General features: G+C 43.0%; 1 protein-coding gene across 2 annotated transcripts in view; it reads left to right on the plus strand.

The window, feature by feature from the left end:
• The window catches only part of OXSR1 (oxidative stress responsive kinase 1), a 91,347-nt gene that overhangs the window by 19,764 nt on the left and 51,800 nt on the right, over window positions 1-19,783 (plus strand). For both annotated transcript variants that reach the window (XM_027733428.2, XM_027733429.2), the window contains exon 3: window positions 9,110-9,218. In XM_027733428.2, the coding sequence (XP_027589229.1) occupies window positions 9,110-9,218 (109 nt within the window). The remainder of the gene's footprint in view (window positions 1-9,109; window positions 9,219-19,783) is intronic.

Here is a 19,783-nt window from a genome sequence, read left to right on the forward strand (position 1 = left end):
CTCTCTGGTACTGATGCCAGCTAAAGGGATCACTGACATACTGCAGGCTGCCATATGGAAACCCCCGTAATTCCGAGTTCAGGACAGGAGAGAGTCCTTTGGAGCTGTAGCTCTGTAATTTCCTTCTGCTGTGTGTCTCTTCTCAAGGTTATCTCAATGAAAAACAGATTCTTGCAGAGGTAGCCGTGGTAACTGAAACTGCCCTTTTCTCATCTGGCTCGGATGTTGCTGGGCTTGGTTTTCTCCTCTCCCTATGTGTGTGACCTGGTGCTTCTGCAGTGCTGCAGTTGTCACCTCACACGTGGAAGATCCCTGGATTTAAACCAGGCAGAAATGGACATTCCTGTGAACATTGAGGTGTCTCCACTAAAATGAGAAAGCTCTCTGGGGTCGAACTTTCTATAGTAAATATTGGCGTAGTAAAAACTGGGGAGAGGAGGCCTCGTACCATCTTTTCTTCTAAAGCAACTGTCTAGGATTTTTATAATACTGCCTGTCTGTCCACTTACAACAACTTCTATGGTGTTACCTCAGGCACTTGTTTTTGTGGTTGCAGTTAGAAAGTAAAACAGGGGCAGAATTTGGGAATCCTGGTGAACTTTACACCTGTATGATCTTCAACAAATCACCTGAACCATGGTTCCGGTTTCTGTTTAGTGACTAATGATATTTTTATCGTTATAGATATCTGCAAATCTGCCCTTGTAAGGAGGAAAGGCTCCATCCAAGCTGTCACATTTTTGTGCTTCTGCGAAGGGTTGCGTGTAGGACTCTTAAGGTGGCCTGTGTGCAAATCCTCTTATGGCTTGTGCTGGAGTTCAAGATCTCTTCCCTTTTCACAGTTGGTCTTTTTGTCCTGATACCAACCCTTGGTACCCTTTTCAAGCCTTTTATGTGGCTTGTCCATACTGCTCTCAGCTGTATTCCTGACTGCATTGTCACGATGTAGTAATTGAGATTGTCAGTCTTTGAGTAATTGCCAATTCTGGCTAAAAGGGTTGGGTTCAGAAAGAGATGCTGTGCACACTTGGCATGTAATTTTATATAAGTACTTCTAATTGCATATTTTAAATCCCTGGCTGACCTGGTCCTCACAAGAATTTTTCCTGTTATGGGTAGGATTGCAGTGTCTTGCTGTTGTCAGGTCTCTGGAGCTTCCAGTTTTGTGACCAGGTCTAGAGTGAGTCCTTCTCTAGGCTTGGGTATGCAATTATTCTTGAACCTCAAGTCATGGTGGAGGGGAGAGGATGGTTCTGAGCTGTAGCAGCTTCCTGGGGCACTGGCTGCTGAGGTAGATATGTTGTGTAAAAAGTATTTTCTCTGGGTTTGTTTTGAACTTGTCAAGTTTACGGGATGTTGATTCCCAGTGCAAGAGTCGAAAGGATGGAAGTTCCTGATTTCTCTGCTCTGTGCTCTTACCTTCACTTCTTTTTATCTTGTTTCCATATTTGCTTCTTCCCTAAAGTAAATATTCTCAAGTTTTACAGTCTTGTAGTCTCCCTTTGTGGCAGTTTCCCCAATTAGTTCAATTAACTTTTTTGAGCAACTACTTCTTACTGAAGGATTGTGTGGTTTTTGTTTTTTTCCCCCAAGGAAGGTAACTATAAATCCTTGCAGATTACAGTTGTTTAAAGAAGCAAATGCAAATAGAAAGATGATGAGTTCATACTGGGGTGTGTTATACCCCTCTTTGCTTTCTTCTCTCCCTCTGTGCAGTTAAAAACACGAGCTGGCCTTTCATTAGCTCTCTTTGCTCTGAAGGCATCTGAGCACAATAGTCAGTTCACTGTGAACTTTGCTGGACTGCCTGGGGTCAGGACAGTGCTCTGGTGTTAGAGCAGTGCCCACTCATCAGGCAGTGTGGTAGCAAAGGGAAGATTGTGCTTAAATGATTTTATAATTATTTTTCTACAGTGCTTCAGACCCATAGCCTTCTCTTTATTCCCAGCTAAAGGATAAAACAGTTGCTTGGGAGAGGGTAGGGAGAGCAGCAAACATTTCTGCCATCCTGATAAGGATGATTTGGTTCTTCTCCATCTCATTCAGTGTCCATGCTGCTTAGTGGTTGGCACTTCCACTGCTTGGGATGGAGGAGAAGAGGAAGGTTAATTTGGAGTGGGGTTAGGAAATGCAGACTAAGTGGCTCTATCACCAGCTGAATGGACAAGTGGCCTTGAGCTTCCTTGAGCCTGGCATGTTCCCAGAGGCCAGGAAGTCCGGGACCACCTTCTGGCTTGTGGAGATGCCATGCTTAGAGTGATTTAAGTGGTATGACTTGGCTTGTTAAAGGTATTGATCTTTATCCTTGTATTTCAACGTACACTTGAACCGTGTGGGTGGTCAGGGATAACCTGCACGCTTTGCATACCCCGTATGACATTCTAGGTTAATGCAATGGATTAATTTATTGTTGCTACAGGGTATGGAAAATGCAGGAAGGACCAATTTTTTGAATTAAGAGCGAGCCAAGTCAAGGGCATTCAGCTCTTCAGCTGAAGTGCTAATTGCTGTAAAGAATGTAGGCAGCAGGAGTAGTGCCATGCAGAGATGTGCTTTTTTCTAGCCCAGCTACCGAATTAGGTGATGTTAATCAGGAATTTATTTCAGTGCTTGATTTCTGTCCTTTTCCCTGTACGTTTTTGAATGCTCCCAGATCCTTCCTGCATGTGGATTCAGCTGACAGCAAAGTACAATATAGCTTGTAATGACTGTTACTCAAGGGTGTGACTGGGAGTGGAGTGTAAGGAGAGGTGGTCAAATACAGTGTGGCCTACAATTCATCTTGGACTTCTGGATTTATAACTGAAGTTCCGCTTCTTATTTGTCTTGCAGCCCAGGGTAGTTAACAAGCATGTAGCATTTGGTGTGTGTTTGAAAGCAGTCTGCCCATGTGTTGTACTTCACAGCTGCACACTGTTCAGTGCTGTGTTTTACTCTTACTCTTTTCCGTTGTTGGATGCTGGTTGCTTTGCTGCTGTTGCCAATCCTTGAAACACAGTGGTGTAACATCTGCCTCAAAATAACCCTGCCTCCAGCTTTTTTCTTGTATGAGTGTTTTCTTGTTTTAAAGAATTACTAATCTAAAAGGCCTTAAACCTCCCCTCTGCCCACAAACTCCACTTCATTTTCATGCAATTAAAGCTGAGTTTTCTTTCATCCAAATGTTTGTTTTTTTTTCCTTCGTGAGTAGCAGATGATGTGGATTCTCACCTTAGCAGTTACCAGGAATACTGAACAGCAGAGAGGGCAACATAAGCTATGGGATATTTTACACTGGGCTAGGGTGACTCAACAGGAGACAGGTTAAGGAAAGAGCATGGGAGATGTGGTGTTTCTGCTCCTAGGAAGAGATTCCAAATTCTAATAGGACTGGGCCTGACAGGTCTACACACAAGAAGAGTGAAGGGAAAGTACTGCTCCCCAATGCTGTGGTCAGAGGGCAGTTGGGGAGGCAGAGGGAACAAGTTGAACTGCAGTAAATCAGAATGTCCTTTAGAATTTCATGGAATTAACCTGGGGAACTTCTGCCAAAAATACGGAGATCAAACATTGCGTGAGATTAAATAAATCAACCTATAGTTGAGAAGGTTAAATTAGATAGGATTTAAAAAAAGGATTATGAACTCCCCTGGTTTAAAGCATAAGCCAACTGTTAACTGCCCAGGCTTAGTCAGAAGTCTCCCCTCTGGGCAGATAACTGTGTAACTGCTTTTTATAGGGTTTTTACACCTTCTTTTGAAGACTTGGACAGGATATTGAGCTGCCTTTGATCTGACAGAGCAGTTCCTACAAGTGGATTAACCAGACTGTAAGGTTGTTGGGAACAAAGCAGCAGGCTGGTGTAGTAGTAGTACAGACCTTTCATCCATGTCTATCATCTGATGGGAATTGCCATTATAATTCCATTTTCAGGTCTGAGGACCTTTACACTTGCCCCAGGGGAAAAAGTCCCCAAGTGTCAATGCCAGGGAATCTGATGTATAATGTGTGGCTTCTGCATGGTCATTTGATATGCCATGTTGTGTGTTTCTTGCATGATGGGATTGCAGCTTTACACAAGACTTAAACCTACGCTGGGTACAGCTTGGTTGTATTGCTTTTCAAAGCAGCAACAACAGAAATAGTAATTGCTGGGCTGGTTGAAGTTTTTTTGTTGTTGTTGTTATTGTTGGTTATTTTGTTTTATTTTAGTAAAGTTCAGTAGGAACATCAGGATTAATGGTGCATGAAATCCTGAATGTAGAATGTCTTCCTTCACTTGTACTGGATGAGCATGAGATGGTGCATGTAAAGAACTTCAGTGAGTTCACAGTTGTCTGTGGGGACTAATCACACATTTAAAGCTTTGTTGAGCTGTAAGCACCTAGTATAGATCTGAACAACTGAGGGTCAGGGATAGGTTAGTTGGTGATGAGGGTAAAGCTGTCAGTCACTTGCTCATTTGCTTGGTGGCTGAAACCAATAAAAATGGCTGTGGATGAACTGCTACACCACAACAGTCCTAAATGTTTTCTTCCTTCAGTAAGTTGTCACTAATACTGCATGAATTAATGATCCACTGAATAATGCTGAAGAGTAAGAGTAGCCATCGAAATGGGCAACTGCTGAGTGACTTGCCATGGGGGTGTTTTGTTCCCATCACCTAAGATTAATTAGTGATGAAGTCTCTTTATCCCTTTCAGAATTGTTTCTTTTCCAACGTCGTTCTAGGGCTTATCTAACCCCTCTTTACTCATGCCACTCTAGCTCTTGTAGCCACATCTTGAGGTAAGGAGTTGAATAATCCAAGGAGTGGAAGTTGAATCCGAATCTCTGATTTTAAGCTTTTTGCTTTTTTTGCACCTCCTTATAAAAACATCTCTCAAATTGATTGTGATGGAAGAACATGTTTGGGGTTTTTTTCTTTGTTGTTATGTTTATGTTTTGAAAGAGGAATGAATTAATATTCTCAATTTTCCAACCTTTCAGCTAAACCATTTGAATTTCAGTTGGAGCAAAATGTGAACAGTTATGGCTGCCTGTAGGACTGGGGCTATAAATCCTGCTTTAAAAGGATGAAGAGCAGCTTTAATGCCTTATCTCTCAGCTGAAATCTCATGGTTTATGATCTTTGCCAGCCATAGTTGAAGCACTGGTGTTTTCAAGGGGTGATCACATCTGACCTCCTTTGATTTCTCCCCAAGCTGTGCTTTTCCTTCCCCAATTCTCTTATGGTCGTGATTGCCTTCAAACAGGGCAGTCAAGCTGGCAGCTTTCTGGATTCCTCTGAAGTTGCAGGTAGCCACATGAAAGCATTCTGCTGCTGTGCTCTATCTCTTGAGTTCATGTCAACATGTAGGAAGTAAAACTAAATAAAGCACGATTTTTATCCTTGTGTTTGAGAGCCAAGTGCCTTTGAAGCAAACCTCAGGGGCAGATAAACACAAAGACTAGAAGGTGATGATGTGAACAGAAAACACCATTAAGAAAGTGGAGCTGTAGCTAAAACAGCCTTACCCACTCCTATTAACTTAAACTTCAGTTATAAGGCGGTGGGCAAATAAACCCCCTTCCAAAACAGCAGATCTCCAGAAGTATGTCTGACTTACAGGAGACTAATAGGTTTCTTATGATTCTAAATTATACTTCACAGCAGTTTTATTACTGTTTTGCAAGCCTTGAAATGTTTCTTTTATTGCCCGTAGCAGTACTGAAAACATTTGTCAGAACCCTTAGTGGAAGCCATGGAGGCATTTAGAGCTAATCCCAGTCTATTTGCTTTTGGTGTTTGACAATGCAGATATTTTTAATATCTTGCCCAGGGTGAGCATGTAACCATTTCCAAACCATTGCCTGTGTCTAGACATGTTGTTGTCAGTAATTCATTCTCCATAGCTGAGCAGAAAGCAGAGCACTGTATGGGAATTGGCAGGAAGGCTGTCTCTCATCACTGGAGCCATGGAGTGTGAGGGGTGTTGGATGGAAGAGCTGCCCGTCACCCACCGGATCTGCTCATGGCTTGGGGGGGTCTGTGTCAAGTGACCCATGACTGTTGGCACAGAGGGAATAAAGCAACATTTCCAGCTTAAAACTTGTGTAGAGCAGCCCAGATAAATGCTGATGTTTAGCACTGACATAATTACAGAGGTGTGGAAACCGCTGAGATTTTTATTAGGAGTCTTCCAATAGAGTTTTGATGCTGGGGAAAATAAGGGAAGCAGAGTTGTAGCTCAGTTATCTGGGGATAGCAGTCCTGTTAAGAGCGTGGGGAGAGGAAACCTCTGCCTGCTTTGGCTTTGTTGTGTTTAAAGAGCAGCAAGCTCTCAAAAAAGCTTTAGAAATAGTATTAAAGCTGTGCTTACTGCCCAAAGAAGGGCTGTTGCTGCATTTTATCCCCAACTGCTCCCTCATTCTGTAAGTATGCATTTGAGCAGAGCTTTCCCAGTGATCCTTGACTGGGATTCCTGCTTTAGGAGCAGCCCTTCAGCCCTTGCATTTGTGCTGCTGGAGCACAGACTGTGCATGCACGGCACAGCTGGCTGGGTTTCAGTTATGCCAGGAAGCATTTTAGCACAAATCCTGCTGTGATTTGCCACCATCACTTAAAACGATTGTATGTGCTGAGCCTTCAGGATGTCAGTACCGTCTTTAGGGTGAAGAGGAACCAAGCTTTGATGTAGGTGTGAGATTAGCCTAGAAAACTGCTGAAAATGAGGTGGGGATCTGTGGGTGGGAGGAAAAGTCTGCCTGGCTGCTGCTCCTTCTGATTGGTATTAATGTAAAAACATTGAAAATCATGGGCTGTGATGCAGTTAATTATTCAGAGCTGTGCTACACTGTGTGAGAAATGGATTAATCTGCCTGTGTTACACATCCTCTGGCTGACAGAGGTGTTTAATTGCATAGATCAGGTTTGTGATTATTTATTTTCCTTCTTTGTGCACCAAAGCATATGACAGGCTTGAGCTATTTTTCTTTAATTTATTTATTTTGTTAACTGTGCTTCCCAGCCTGGGGAGCAGATTGTGTTAGTGAATGAGAGAGGAAGTTCTTGAAAAATAATGAAATAGTAACTAAGTGTTGCAGAATGCCTGAAAAAGGCCATTTTACAGGGTTCTGCAAACGGCAAAGATCTGATTCAGGTCTAGGCTCTGAAGAAACTTGGTCCAGACTTTGTGTCATTGCCTCCTGAATTGCAGTGGAATACACTAATATATATAAAATATGCAATGTTTGTGTATATTTCTTGTATTACTCTTTTGATTTCCCAGGGAACTGCTTCAAAATATTTGAATGGTCTAGCTAAAAAAAAAGATAAAACCAGATCCTGTAGATCATTTCTGAGTGGTGGGTTTGGGGCAGGACTGGCTGATAGGATGGATCACCAGTCCTGCCTGCTGCTTTCTGCCTCAGTTTCCTCTGGTGCCACTTTTTTTAGTTGTCAGAGAGAGAACTATAGAAAGCCATAGAAAACCCCAAAGCTGCTGATTTATTTCCTTTTTGAAAAATGGCTTGATACAAGTGAATGTTTGCAAGGAAGGGAGCTGGAGCTGTCAGAGTAAGCAGAGGATATTGTTTTAGGCTGTATTTATTTTCACAGAGTGGTTTTTAGGCAAAGAGTGTCTACATGGAGATGAATAGCCTATTCCCCACTCTTGAAATATCCTTTCCTGTTTAGAAGGATTCTTCTTTAATCTGCTTGTTGAAGTTTCCTGGAAAGTTGGTGCCTCTTCTGGGGAAGCAGAAAGAGGAACCGATTGCTTTGGATTCCTCAAATGCACCTATTCCCTGAAAAGCAGTATTAAGTGGATAAATCAACATGAGCCTGTTCCTTTGGAGCTGTGATTGCCAGTAAAGCCTTGCCAAGGGGAAGCAGTTTGCCTTTGCGCTGTACTCAGTTCACAAGCAGAGCTTTGCACATGAGCAGAATGTGCTGCGTTTGTGGGGTGTCCTGCACATGAGTAAATTCTTCTCAGAGCTCTCTCTTGTACTTCATACCAGGGAGGTCTTGTGTTAGAGGGAGGAAAGGATCAGGGTGTGAAGGACCCTTGCTCTCCTCCTTCCCCATGAGTTTGGGATTATGGGGTCAGCTAAATCTGTGTCATGGGGAAGAGGCTGACAGTGAGCAGGGATTAAACCTTTGAAAAGTGAGTGGCATCCACATGTTCAGTGAAGGAATGTCTTAGTTGAGAGCTGAAGTTTGGGGTATGAGGGTCTGCTGTGGGTGATGCTGGAGGGAACAACTTGACAGGTTGGGGAACTTGGCTGAAGGTACAACTTGGCTAAAGCACAGTGGCTCAGCTGGGTGCAGTGCAGGGTGCCAGGCTTGGCTTAAGGGATGGCTTTTGTCTATGGACAGCCAAGAAACTGTGAGGCTTTCTGTCCAGACTGGTGATTTGTGCTTGCATAATGAAATCAGTCAGTGCTTTCTGTGGTGGTGTTCCTGCCCAAAACCTGGAACACCTCGACCCTTAACCCATAACCAAATCTAAGACTAAGCACGGTCAAAACTCAAAACAGTTTAATATCTGAACATATTTCATATTGTCCTCCATCTGTAATAGCTAATGACTTTCTCATCTCAAAGTGATTTCCCTCTTCTTCCAGTATGACAAAGGATACAGCTGTCCTTTGTGCCTTCAACCTGATTGAGCTAAGCCATCTGTTTTCCTGCTGGGAAGAAACATTAGGAATAAGAGGCCTTTTTTTCCCAGAGGTAGATATTTCCCTTTCTCATCCAAATGATAGTCTTCAACAGATTAAGCATCTGTTGTGTAATGTCTTAATGAAAGGAGAAGTCAACAGGAACTTCTTAGGTCAGAGATGTGTGAATTCTTGGGAATATTCTCTTGTGGCTGCATGCAAGTGTTTTGGTTGCCACCACTTCATTGTCCTTGACAAAGACTTCTTGGTCAGTTTTTTCTTCCTTCTGGACAGGCAGGCAGAGCACCCTAAAATACCTTTGATGCAGTCTGAGTGTTTAGAGTATTTCTGGATTTCCTTTGTTTAGCTTCGAGTTATCCTTTTCCTTTGCACCCTCTTTGTGTCTTGAGGAAGATGAAGATAACTTCTGTGCCCGAGGGGTAATAATCACTGGGTCCAACTGCTAATGCTTTATTTTTCTCTACAGAAAGAAATTCAAGCCATGAGTCAGTGCCATCACCCCAACATTGTATCTTACTACACATCGTTCGTGGTGAAAGATGAGCTTTGGCTGGTGATGAAGTTACTTAGTGGAGGTGAGTGGTGCAATTTCTTTACCCTAAAAGGCAACGTAAAAACCTGTCTTCCTGTAGTACCCTTTCCCTTATTTACCTCCTAAGCTTCCCACTTGTGAATTAAGAGATTTTATAGACTCGTAGAGTTTAGGTTGGAACAGACCTTTAAGATCATCAAATTCAACCATTAACCCAACCCTCCCAAGGCCACCACTAAACTGTATCCATAAGTGCCACATCTGCATGTCTTTTAAATACCTTCAGGGATGGTGACTCCTGCAGACTGCCTGGGCAGCCTGTTCCAATGTTTGACAATGCTTTCCATGAAGAAATTCTTCATAATATCCAATCAAAACCTCCACTGTGCAACTTGAGGTCATTTCTTCTTGCCCTATCACTTGTTACCTGGGAGAAGAGCTTGACCCCCACCTGGCTACAACCTCCTTGTAGAGAGTGATGAGGTCTCTCCTGAGCCTTTTCTCCAGGCTAAACACCCCCAGCTCCCTCAGCTGCTCTGCATCAAACTTGTGCTCCAGACTTTTTCCAGCTCCACTAACCTTCTCTGGACCTGCTCCAGCACCCCAATGTCTTTCTGCTCATGAGGGGCCCAGAACTGCACACAGTACTGGAGGTGCCTCACCAGTGCTGAGTACAGGGGCAGAATCACTTCCCTGGTCCTGCTGGCCACAGTGTTCCTGATACAAGCCAATGGATGTCATTGGCTGTCTTGCCCACCTGGGCACACCTGGCTCATGTTCAATTACTGTCAACCAGCACTCCCGGGTCCTTCCCCACTGGGCAGCTTCCCAGGCACTCTTTTCCAACCTGTAGCACTGCCTGGGGTTGTTGTGACCCAAGTGAAGGACCTGACACTTGGCCTTGTTGAACCTCATACTGTTGGCCTCAACCCATCTCTCCAGCCTGTCCAGATCCTTCTGTAGAGTCTTCCTACTCTCCAGGAGATCAATGCTCCCACCCAACTTGGTGTCATCTGCAAACTGACTGAGGGTGCACTCGATCCCCTTGTCTGGATCATTGATGAAGGTGTTAAACAGGACTGGCCCCGATGGTGAGCCCTCAGGGACACCACTGGTGACAGGCTGCCAACTGGATGTAGCACCATTCACCACCACTCTTTGACCTTGTCCATCCAGCCTCTTTTTACCCAGCCAGTTTCTCTGGCAGAATACTGTGGGAAATGGTGTCAAGGGCTTGACTAAAGTCTAGGAGACAACATCCAGAGCCTTTTCTTCATCCACAGACAAGGGTCATCTTGTCATAGAAGGAGGTCAGGCAGGACCTGCCTTTCACAAACTCACAGTGGCCGATCCTGATCACCAGGTTGTCCTGTATGTGTCGTGTGATGGCACTCAAGATGATCTGCTCCATGATCTTCCCTGGCACTGAGGTCAGACTGACAGACCTGTAGTTTCGTGGATCCTCCCAGCCTTTCTTGTAGATGGGTGTCATATTTGCCAACCTCCAGTCAACTGGGACGTCTCTGGGGAGCCAGGAATGCTGGTAAATGATGGAAAGTGGCTTGGGGAGCACTTCCACCAGCCCCCTCAGTACTGTTGGGTGAATCCCATCCACACGTAGTCTTGTGTGTGTCTAAGTGGTGTAGCAGCTTGCTAACCTTGGATTTCCCCTTGGATTATGGGGGCTTCTTTCTGCTTCTCCATTCCTGTCTTCCAGCTTATGGGGATGGGTAAATATTAATAAAAGAAATAAATATTTTAAATACATGAATAACAATATTTAACTTGAACCCATTGATCTCAGAATTAGCTTCTCATGTTATGTACATCACTACTAACACTGAAACATGTGACAGTGTAGCTTTTTAAAATCACTGCATAGTTTACACAGAGCCAGGGAAATTTCCTCTTTCTGAGTTTATTCTCTCTGACACTGGAGAAACAGCTTTTTTTGATAGTGTTTAAAAAGTTCTTATCAGTAATGTTTTATTTGATGTCATAATATTTTCCAGGATCCCTGTTTAAGTTACAGTTGAGACAAGAAATGGAATCAAGTTCTGGATAATAACACAAGGGACTGTTGCTAAATCTTAGGCCTGTGTTTAGGAAGACTTCATTTTCCTGGCATCCTAGTAAAAAGGAATTGAAAACTGAAAAAAAAAAATCCCTGTTTTCTTGCTTTCAAACAAAAACTTCTTGGCTTCTCTGTTCTTGGCTTAATTCTGAAAACTGTAAAATGCCAGAAGATGATGTGGAAAAATCTGGCTAAACCTGTTGGCTTTTTCCACAAGAGCTCAACAGTGCCCATAAAACATGTGTCTTTGAAGATGTTCTTTAGAGGATTTTAGCAGTTCTCTTGAGGGAAATCTCATTTCATACCAACTTAAGTGTGTCTTAAAGGGTTTGTAATGTCTCCTGTGCTCATGTGTCGTTAAGCAATACTCTGTCTTTTCTTGGAGGGTCATTAAAGATATGATGGCTGGTTGTGTGTGGAAAAGAGTCCCCTGCCGGCTTACAGCAAGTTTTGGTGTGTGTATAAAATGTGTATCTATGGGAAAATTTCCACAACGTGAGGAATGGCATTTCAGGGGTGCTGGAGATGCAGCAGCAATGGGCTTGGCCTTTTCCAGAAGAGTACACAACCTCTTTGAAGAAAATGCACAGCTGCCTCAGTCATTTCACAGCAGTTTTCTGTCTGAATCAAGTCACGAAGAGGCTCATCCTTGAACCACCAAATGCTGTTTCTGTTTGTTCTCAATTCTGTGTGGAGGTGGTTTTTTTTTTTTATGTAAAGCTGGGAAAAAGTCAGGCTCTTTATGGACCGTCATTTCATTATTGAGGCACCACAGATGTAAAGACTATGCTGGAAAATTTCTGGAAAAATAATCACTGCTTCAGAACCAGCCTCTTGGAGGTGTGAATGAAGACCTGCTTCTCATTTAATATTCCTTTTTAATGGGCTTTTATGTTATACAGCCTGATAATTGACCCTTGTTCAGCTCTGGCATTCAGTGGGGGACTTCCAGTAAAGCAGTGCTAGGAAATTTCACTGCTTCTTACTCTGTTGCATATGTTGGAGACCAGGGTCAGACAATAAAAGACAGACTAGTGCAATTCTTCCCCCTCCCAACATTTCTGGGAGTCTGTTAAATTTTCTCACTTAAAATCAATCATTTGAGGGCTGGAGGAATTGCTAAAGTAAATGGAAAGAGTTTGAGAATGACCTGGCAGTTTCTAAGCAAGAGGGTACCTTGAGAGGTATTTTTCAGCTGTTTTCACTTTATACTTTTTTTAAGTCTATGCTTGAGAAATCTCAGATCTCATAGGCAAATTCTACAGGACAGTCTTAAGGATGGAGAAAGAAACTTGTGTTTGGAGCTTTCTGACTGAAGAGCTTTTTCATTCACTTTTAATGAGACTATTTTCAGTTGGTTTTAGGCTGAGTGATTTATGTAACAAGAGACACTTTTAACACTGCTTCTCATTCCTTTGAGCGTAGTCCTTATCAGTAATAAAGTGTCTCATTTTGCTGTCATTTGTCATCCAGTGGGAAAAATAATGACCTGGGTTTCTCAACAGGAAAAACCTTTGGGCTGGTTTATAAATCAGAAAGCAAAACAAAAAAACCCCAACAAGAACAACAAACAAAAACCAACCAAACAAAAACCCCAAACAAATAAAACCAAAACCAGGGTGCAGCCTAACTCTTTCATTCCATCGAACTACTCAGGAAGTGTGGACCGAGATTTGTACATCCCAGTGAGCACATGTGACATATGTTTTGTTGTCCATTCTGTATTTTGATTGTGACTTTTGTACTTGAGAATTTATTCTGGGTAAAAGTTCAGAATCTAATTGCTTCTTTTCCATCAGTGTACGCTGGCGTGTGCTTTCAGGCTGAAACTAGTTTTAATTTCAACCTACTTACTCTGACCTTATTACTTTGATAAACAGCCCACAAGACAGCCCAGTCTGTAATGCAAGCCTTTTTTGTTGTTGTTGTAAGTACAGTTTAATTTATTTTCTGGCTGCAGTCTTTTTGATGAAATCCTAATCTAGCCATACATGCAAGTGTTTCAGAAGTGTCTCTAAGGGAAAATACTCTAAATCCATGGAGTGCTATTGTCTGACAGTGCCTGGCTCCTCTGAGCCGGCTGACAGTGCACTCAGAGGTACCTTAATTACCTGACTGACATTGTCACTGAAACAGAGCTGTTTGTCTCCACAAGTGCTGTGTTGGTGGAAGATACTGTTTTGTGTCTTTGGAAATCTCCAGCAGTGAGGAGGTGATGTGCTGGGGAGCAGCAAAAGCTGGTGATGTGCATCAGAGCCCAGTCAGGCTGGTTGGAATCACTGCTGGGAGCAGTTTGAACTGGCAGATTTGACACCGAAGCAGGTGTGGAGTTGCTGATGGCAGAAACGTGGCTGTGATGAGATCCAGCTGGTCCTGACACGAGGTGCCAGTGTGTCCAGTTACTGTGACACCCTCTTTCAGATGTGGTGACGTGTGTCTGTGTCAGCTTTCTGTTTCTGTTCCCTTCGGTAGAAATTTCAGACTCTTTTCTCTAACGATGGAAGTTTTGTAGGGATCTGAGCTTAGCAATGTCAACTTGACACCCCAGCCTTTGGGTCCGGTGTTACTCCAAGCATAACTCCAATGGCTATTTCTAGACAACTGCTGACCTGCTCTTTGCCTCCCTGGCATTCCCCTGTCATGAATTTTACTCATGCCTTTTTAAAGCCAGCTGAAGCCCAGTCCTGCTCTCAAACTCCTGTGGCTTTTTAGTAGGAAGAGGAGCAGCTGTCCTTTTGTTCTTATGCTTTTGCTGACCGTGACCTGCTTGCTCTTCTAAATTCTCACTGCATTTAACAAGAGCTCTCATTTCACAGGTGACCCAGGGCTGTAGATAACTCTGTAAAACAGTTGCTGCTATGAAACAGCTGGCTCTGGTGACTTGCTACATCACACAACAATTTTTACTGTGCTAGCCCACAGCCAATGAGACCTCTAAAATATTTTTTAAACTGTATGCAAAACCTTTAAGTATTGAAACATTTCCAAATGGGGCTCTTGGATATTCTGCCTTCTGGAAGCCTTCTAATTAAATCTGCTAAGGAGATTACTGTATTGAAATAGTTAAACCTTTTATTTTCCAAAAGTTTACAGATTATCTGATCAACTTCTTACTTCAACCTTTGATCTCAAGTTCAGCAAGCCAGACCAAAAAGGAGGTAGGCAAGTCTTAGGTCTCCACTGGGGACACAGGACATCATGTTCCATTTCTGCTGTGTTAATCTCTGATCTGGCCTCTCCGAATTCCAACTGAGTTATGATCAAAGCGTAAGCCACGGGTTCTTAGAAATCCTTGTGTTTATGTTGAATTATTTTCTTAGGAGAGAGCTATGCTGTTCTTAATCCATCCTGAGGGGTTTTAATTTTATTTGTAGAAGCACAACTTAATTTCAAACAATTAAGGATAAGAAGCAGGAGATGGGACTGTACATGATTGCAGAATGTACATGATTGTGTGTAGATACATCACCATTGTCCCCTGTAATAGGAAAAGCATGAAAAAATAAATAGTTTGTCTTCAGATTTTCTCCTATAAATGTTTTGATCTCAACTGCAATAGGCTGTTTTGCTCCCTTTATTGTATTATCTTATTTTCTGCCTTGATCTTGTCATGTTTCTTAGGCATCAATGCAAGTGCTCTAGAGGGAAGGAGGCAAAAAATGGAATTTTCCTCAACTTTCCCTCTCAGGAGGTTTAACCGGGGTTAAGAAGAAACTTCAAAACTAGAAACTCCAGCGATCTACTGAAATGTCTTTTCCTTTGCTTTATATAATTTGTCCTTTCCCTTCCTTCAGTGTTCTCTTGCTGTATCTGTATTTCTCAGCCCCAGAAGTACCGAATCCAAGCAGCTCTTCCTTTTGCATTTTCTTCATCTGTTTGCCAGAGACTGACAAGGTGCAGATTCAGTTCCTGGCTCTGGTGACAGTCAGGCTCAACGAAACCGCTGGCTAGTGCTAGGATGTCTTAAAAGAAGCAGTGATGAATCTGCCAACTCCCAGTTCTCAAAGATGCAGCCTGTTCAGCATCAGTGTTCATCAGATTTGGGGCAGATTTTGGTTCTCACAAAGTTGTGTAGTAATCCCCAGCACTATTTGTGCCAGGCCTTCAAATGGCAAATCAATGCAGGTACTGTTACCTGCCTTTTTTTTTTTTTTTTTGGTTGGAAATTAAATTAAGGCATTAAATTTTCCTGTTCTGCTTGCCAGACCAAGTTAAAGGAGGAATTTTCTTTGCATTTAACTTATCCTGTATCTTTGCTCTGTCACCTAAGTTATATTATAACACGCAAGATATGGTTCCCACAGCAACCAGCTCTGCTGTACATTTCTTTTGCCTCTGGGGACACGTAAAATTCCAGCTGGAATGCTCCTGCATTTATCTGTGATCTTGTTCCAAACCAGCTTTTCTTTCTGCTTAGGTTTTTGTGCCCTTCTCTGCTCAGCCCCACGTGCTGAAACATTAAGCAGTGTCACTGAAGACTGTCATGTGGATACTTTCTTCCTTTCCTGAGGAAGAATGTCAGAAACAGGCTTCCTAAATGCCATTCCACAGGCTTGCTGGAGTAGGTGAGGTCAAAGAAACGTGCTCTGGATTTGGAAGAGGAAGTGTTGATGTTTGTGGTGGTTTGCTGTCAAAAGTGAATCAGTGGAACAATTAGGACTTCTTGCCCTGAGGGTGTGATTACATGGAAGTTTTCTTCAGCAGCAAAGCTGATTTAAGGAGTTCCTGGCTGTTTGGTCTCCACCCTGCCTGCAAAACCGGATTGCCAGTTACTGCAGTGATCCCACTTACAGTATGGCTTTGTAAGCTGGTGCATGGGCACAACAGGGAGCTGGTGAACTGTGGGACTCTGTCATCTCATTTTGCTGCGATAGAAAACCCCGTGTCTTTGGAGCAGCACATAGTGCAGGGTGTTGAAAGAGGCAGTTTTACTGGGTATGTGTGTAGGGTGCAAGACAGGACTGCATTTGCTGGGATCCAAGACAGTCCATTGCAAATGGTCTGTCTGATGTCAGTGTACAAAAACTGAATATGTGTCTCTTACAACTTCAGGATATTAATCTGCTCGTGGGTTACTTGTGTCTTCATTGTTCAGATACTGTTGTCATGGGTGGAAATCAGCTCTACTTGCTTCTGGAAAGTTGGCTTTGGTGGATTGAGTCAGGCCTAATCAGATAGTCTGTAGCCTTTGCCAAAACGGGAAAAGATGACTGTGGGGCTTCTCGCTCTTTACTCCTGGGGGAAACTGGAGGGAGCAGTGGGACCCCTGTTATTATTGTGCAGCTCTACAGACATTAGTCTGTCTGTCTGAAGAGCTGGAGTGAGCAATAAGGACTCCAGAAAAAGTCACTCACTGCATGTTTGCCTTTGACCTGTGCTAGTTACAGGTGGGGCTCTATCAGGTGAGGATAAGTCTGCGTCCTGGGAGTTCCTGGTGACTTGTGCTGTCATTAGGAGCTACTGCATTAGCAGCTTTCGGAGCAGACTGGGAAACTTGGGAATTTCAGCAGAAAACCACTTAGGTTTCAGTTGCTGTACAGTTGAGTAGAGCAGTACAGAGTAGATGTATTCCATGACCACTAGTGTCAGAGTACACTGAGACATTTCAGTGATGAACGACAAACCATGCTAAATGCTTTATCAGATTGCACAACATCTCGTAGGCTTCTTGTTGATGTGCTGCACAGTGCATATTTGATGGGCAGAAATTTGTTTATAGCTGCATTTTTTCCCCATCAATCCCTAAACGTCTCCTTTCTTTTGTCTTCTGTTGGGCTTTGAGATTAGCTGCTCATCACTAGATGTCTTTAAACATCCTTGTTAATGACAGCATTATTTATATTTATGGTTAGACTCCAGTTCTGGCCCTTTTCTCTGTGTCTTGTTTTGTCTTTTCCTGATATGCTTCCCTTCTGGGCTTGGAAGAGCTTTGCAGTCAGCTTCAGCCAAACCTAATTTCTTTTGTTCTCTCTCACTTGAGGCTGACTGACCCTCCTGTGCTGTGAGTCTGTACTTGCTACTTGTGCATTTTTAATGAAGAAAATCGTGAGGGAATTGTTGTAATCAAACCTAATGCCATGTGTGATACACACCAGAGTGCTTCATAATGTTATCTACAATTGAAGTTTTATTTTAGGGAGGAATCAAAGATGTTTTTTCTTTTAGAGGCGTTGCAGTGGATTTGTTTTCCCCTTGAAAATCTTGCAACTGTTCTATAATACAGAGCTAGGTGCCTTATTTCCAATGTGAATCCCATCTTCTGGCCACTAGATTATGGGAGACTTCTGTCTTACACAGTGAGATAGAACAGTTTGCACATGGAGCACAAATCCATAGTGAAACTGCATTTAATCAGAGATCCAGCTGCATTCAGATGTTCTCTCACTTCCCCAGTTACTCCTAAACTGGTTTGGAAGCTGGCGCAGGAGCTGGCAGTGCCTGCTGTCATGCTGGTGTTTTCAAGCAGTGTGGTCAGTTTGTAAAGCACATGCTCTTGTGTGGTTTAGATCAAGGTTCCAGTTCAGCTGAATTAGTTTCCAGTTCATTTTAGCAGTTATTGTATTGGTGGATTGGGAACAGCCCACTCTGTGCAAAATGATCTGTTTTTCCCCTTGGACTCAGGATGGGGCTCTGATCCACTGCTCTCTTGTGGAGTTGGTGTGAGTATTTGTCTGCATCCTGGTGCAGTGGAGTTCTTACCCTGGTGAGTGTGTCACACACTTAACTGGGACCCTTGGGAACAATTCTGCATTGAGTTTATCAGCCTGGTTCTAAAATCCAATCCTGACCTAGCTGAAGATGTTTTTCTTAACGGCGAAATTCCCATGACTTCTGCTTTCAAAGTAGTTTTTTGTTTGGCTGTGTGTCTCTGTTTGGAGTTCTGGGTATTCCACTGCTCCATGCCAGGCTTCCTGAGCCAGAATGCTGGAAGATTTCGAACATGGCACGAAGCAGTGCTTGGAAGTGCAGCTTGGCTTCTTTCTTTGTATTCCATGGTTCTGTGCTTTATGAAGTTGCAATTGAGTTGGGAATTGAGATCAACTCCCAAATGTATTGATTTGTGAGATGGAAAAATCCCAACTTCATGACGTTGTGGTGCCAGTAAGCCAAACCCTGAGCAGACAAAGTGGGAATGATCCTAATAACATTTTCTCCAACAGAAAGGTGGCTTTTGTGTTGCTTTTCTACTGTTTCCTGCACTAAGCATTTTGCTGATCCTTTTTTTTTGCTGTTCTCCTTTCTGTAGATGACTGGCAAATTCCCCCCACTTCTATGAACACCTCAATGTGAAAGTGGTTTTTAAAAAAAATTGTGCTTAAAAAGTAGCAGGCAGGACTGGGAGCAGATACAGCCTGGGTGTGAATCAGCCCTTTCACAACCAAGGCTGGCTCTGTGCGTGCCCTCTTGTCTGTCTGCCCTCCACCCCCTTTTCTGGGTTAAATACAACCTCTGACTTGGCTAAACAGAGGAATTTTTGACCAAATGAATTTGAGCACCATATGATCTGCCTCCTCATGTTCCCTGAGCCCTTTGCAGGAGAAGGGAAATGCTTGTGAACAAAGTCTGCTAACAGAGTTGTGGGTGGAAAGAGGACAAAACGAGTACGTGAAGAACCACATATTTTCACTGGACTTCCAAAACAAGTGACAGTTTGTTCTCCAGATAAAGGCACATTTAAGAGGAAAGACCTGAACAGTGAAAGTAGAGGGGATTTTGGTGTTTTTTTCTTGGTGTCACAAAAATTCTTGTCCAAAATAAGAAACATTGAGGTTTGTAAACATGAACTGTTTAAATATGAAAACGTGACAGGCTGAAGTCCCCGCGAGTCCTCATGACACACAATAGAAGATCCTTTTCTCAGAACATGAAGGTGAGACTTCAGTGAAGGGGAACATGCTCTGACATCTGGGGTTTTGCAGTTTCCTTCAGTAGAGATAATCTTGCTCTCATTCAGGAAGTCCAGTGTATATGTCAAAACAACCTGAATTATGTCTGGGTGAAACCTTTGGTTGAGACCCATGTCCAGACTCACTAAACATGAGTGATTCTCTGCTCAGGTGGGGTAAAAGAAGGCTGAAGAGCACTCTTGCATAAAATGTTGGGGGGATGTTATGTAACTACATTTCTGTATTTTTTTAAATTTTCCTTTGTTTTTTTTCCTATTTCTGTTAATTTCTGCTGTGTTAAGATTGCATCCTCTGCAAATATCCTGAACCAAGCAAAGATTTTTTGCAAAGAGAAAGCTGGAGGTACCATTCAGGGCAGCCAGGGAGCTGGTCTAACCACTTGCTGCTGACAGAAGGGATTTACTCCCCCATTCACAAATGTTTCTCCCTCCTTCCTACCTTCCTTTTCCTCTTTGTTGTCTCCAAAACCTCATCTGTTCACAGGTTGTGCTCCCTACCAACCCATTTCTCCCTCAGTTTGTTTTTCAGTGGATTTAGTGGGTGTCTTGGTGTATACAGTGTGAGGACTGGTGCTGGAAGACTAGAGGAGATGGAAAGTGGGAATAGTGGCTCTCCTGGCTTCAGCAA

Source organism: Pipra filicauda, unplaced genomic scaffold (assembly GCF_003945595.2).
Source record: "Pipra filicauda isolate LSUMZ 115617 unplaced genomic scaffold, ASM394559v2 scaffold1_size10287979_pilon, whole genome shotgun sequence".
Taxonomy (NCBI): Eukaryota; Metazoa; Chordata; class Aves; order Passeriformes; family Pipridae; genus Pipra; species Pipra filicauda.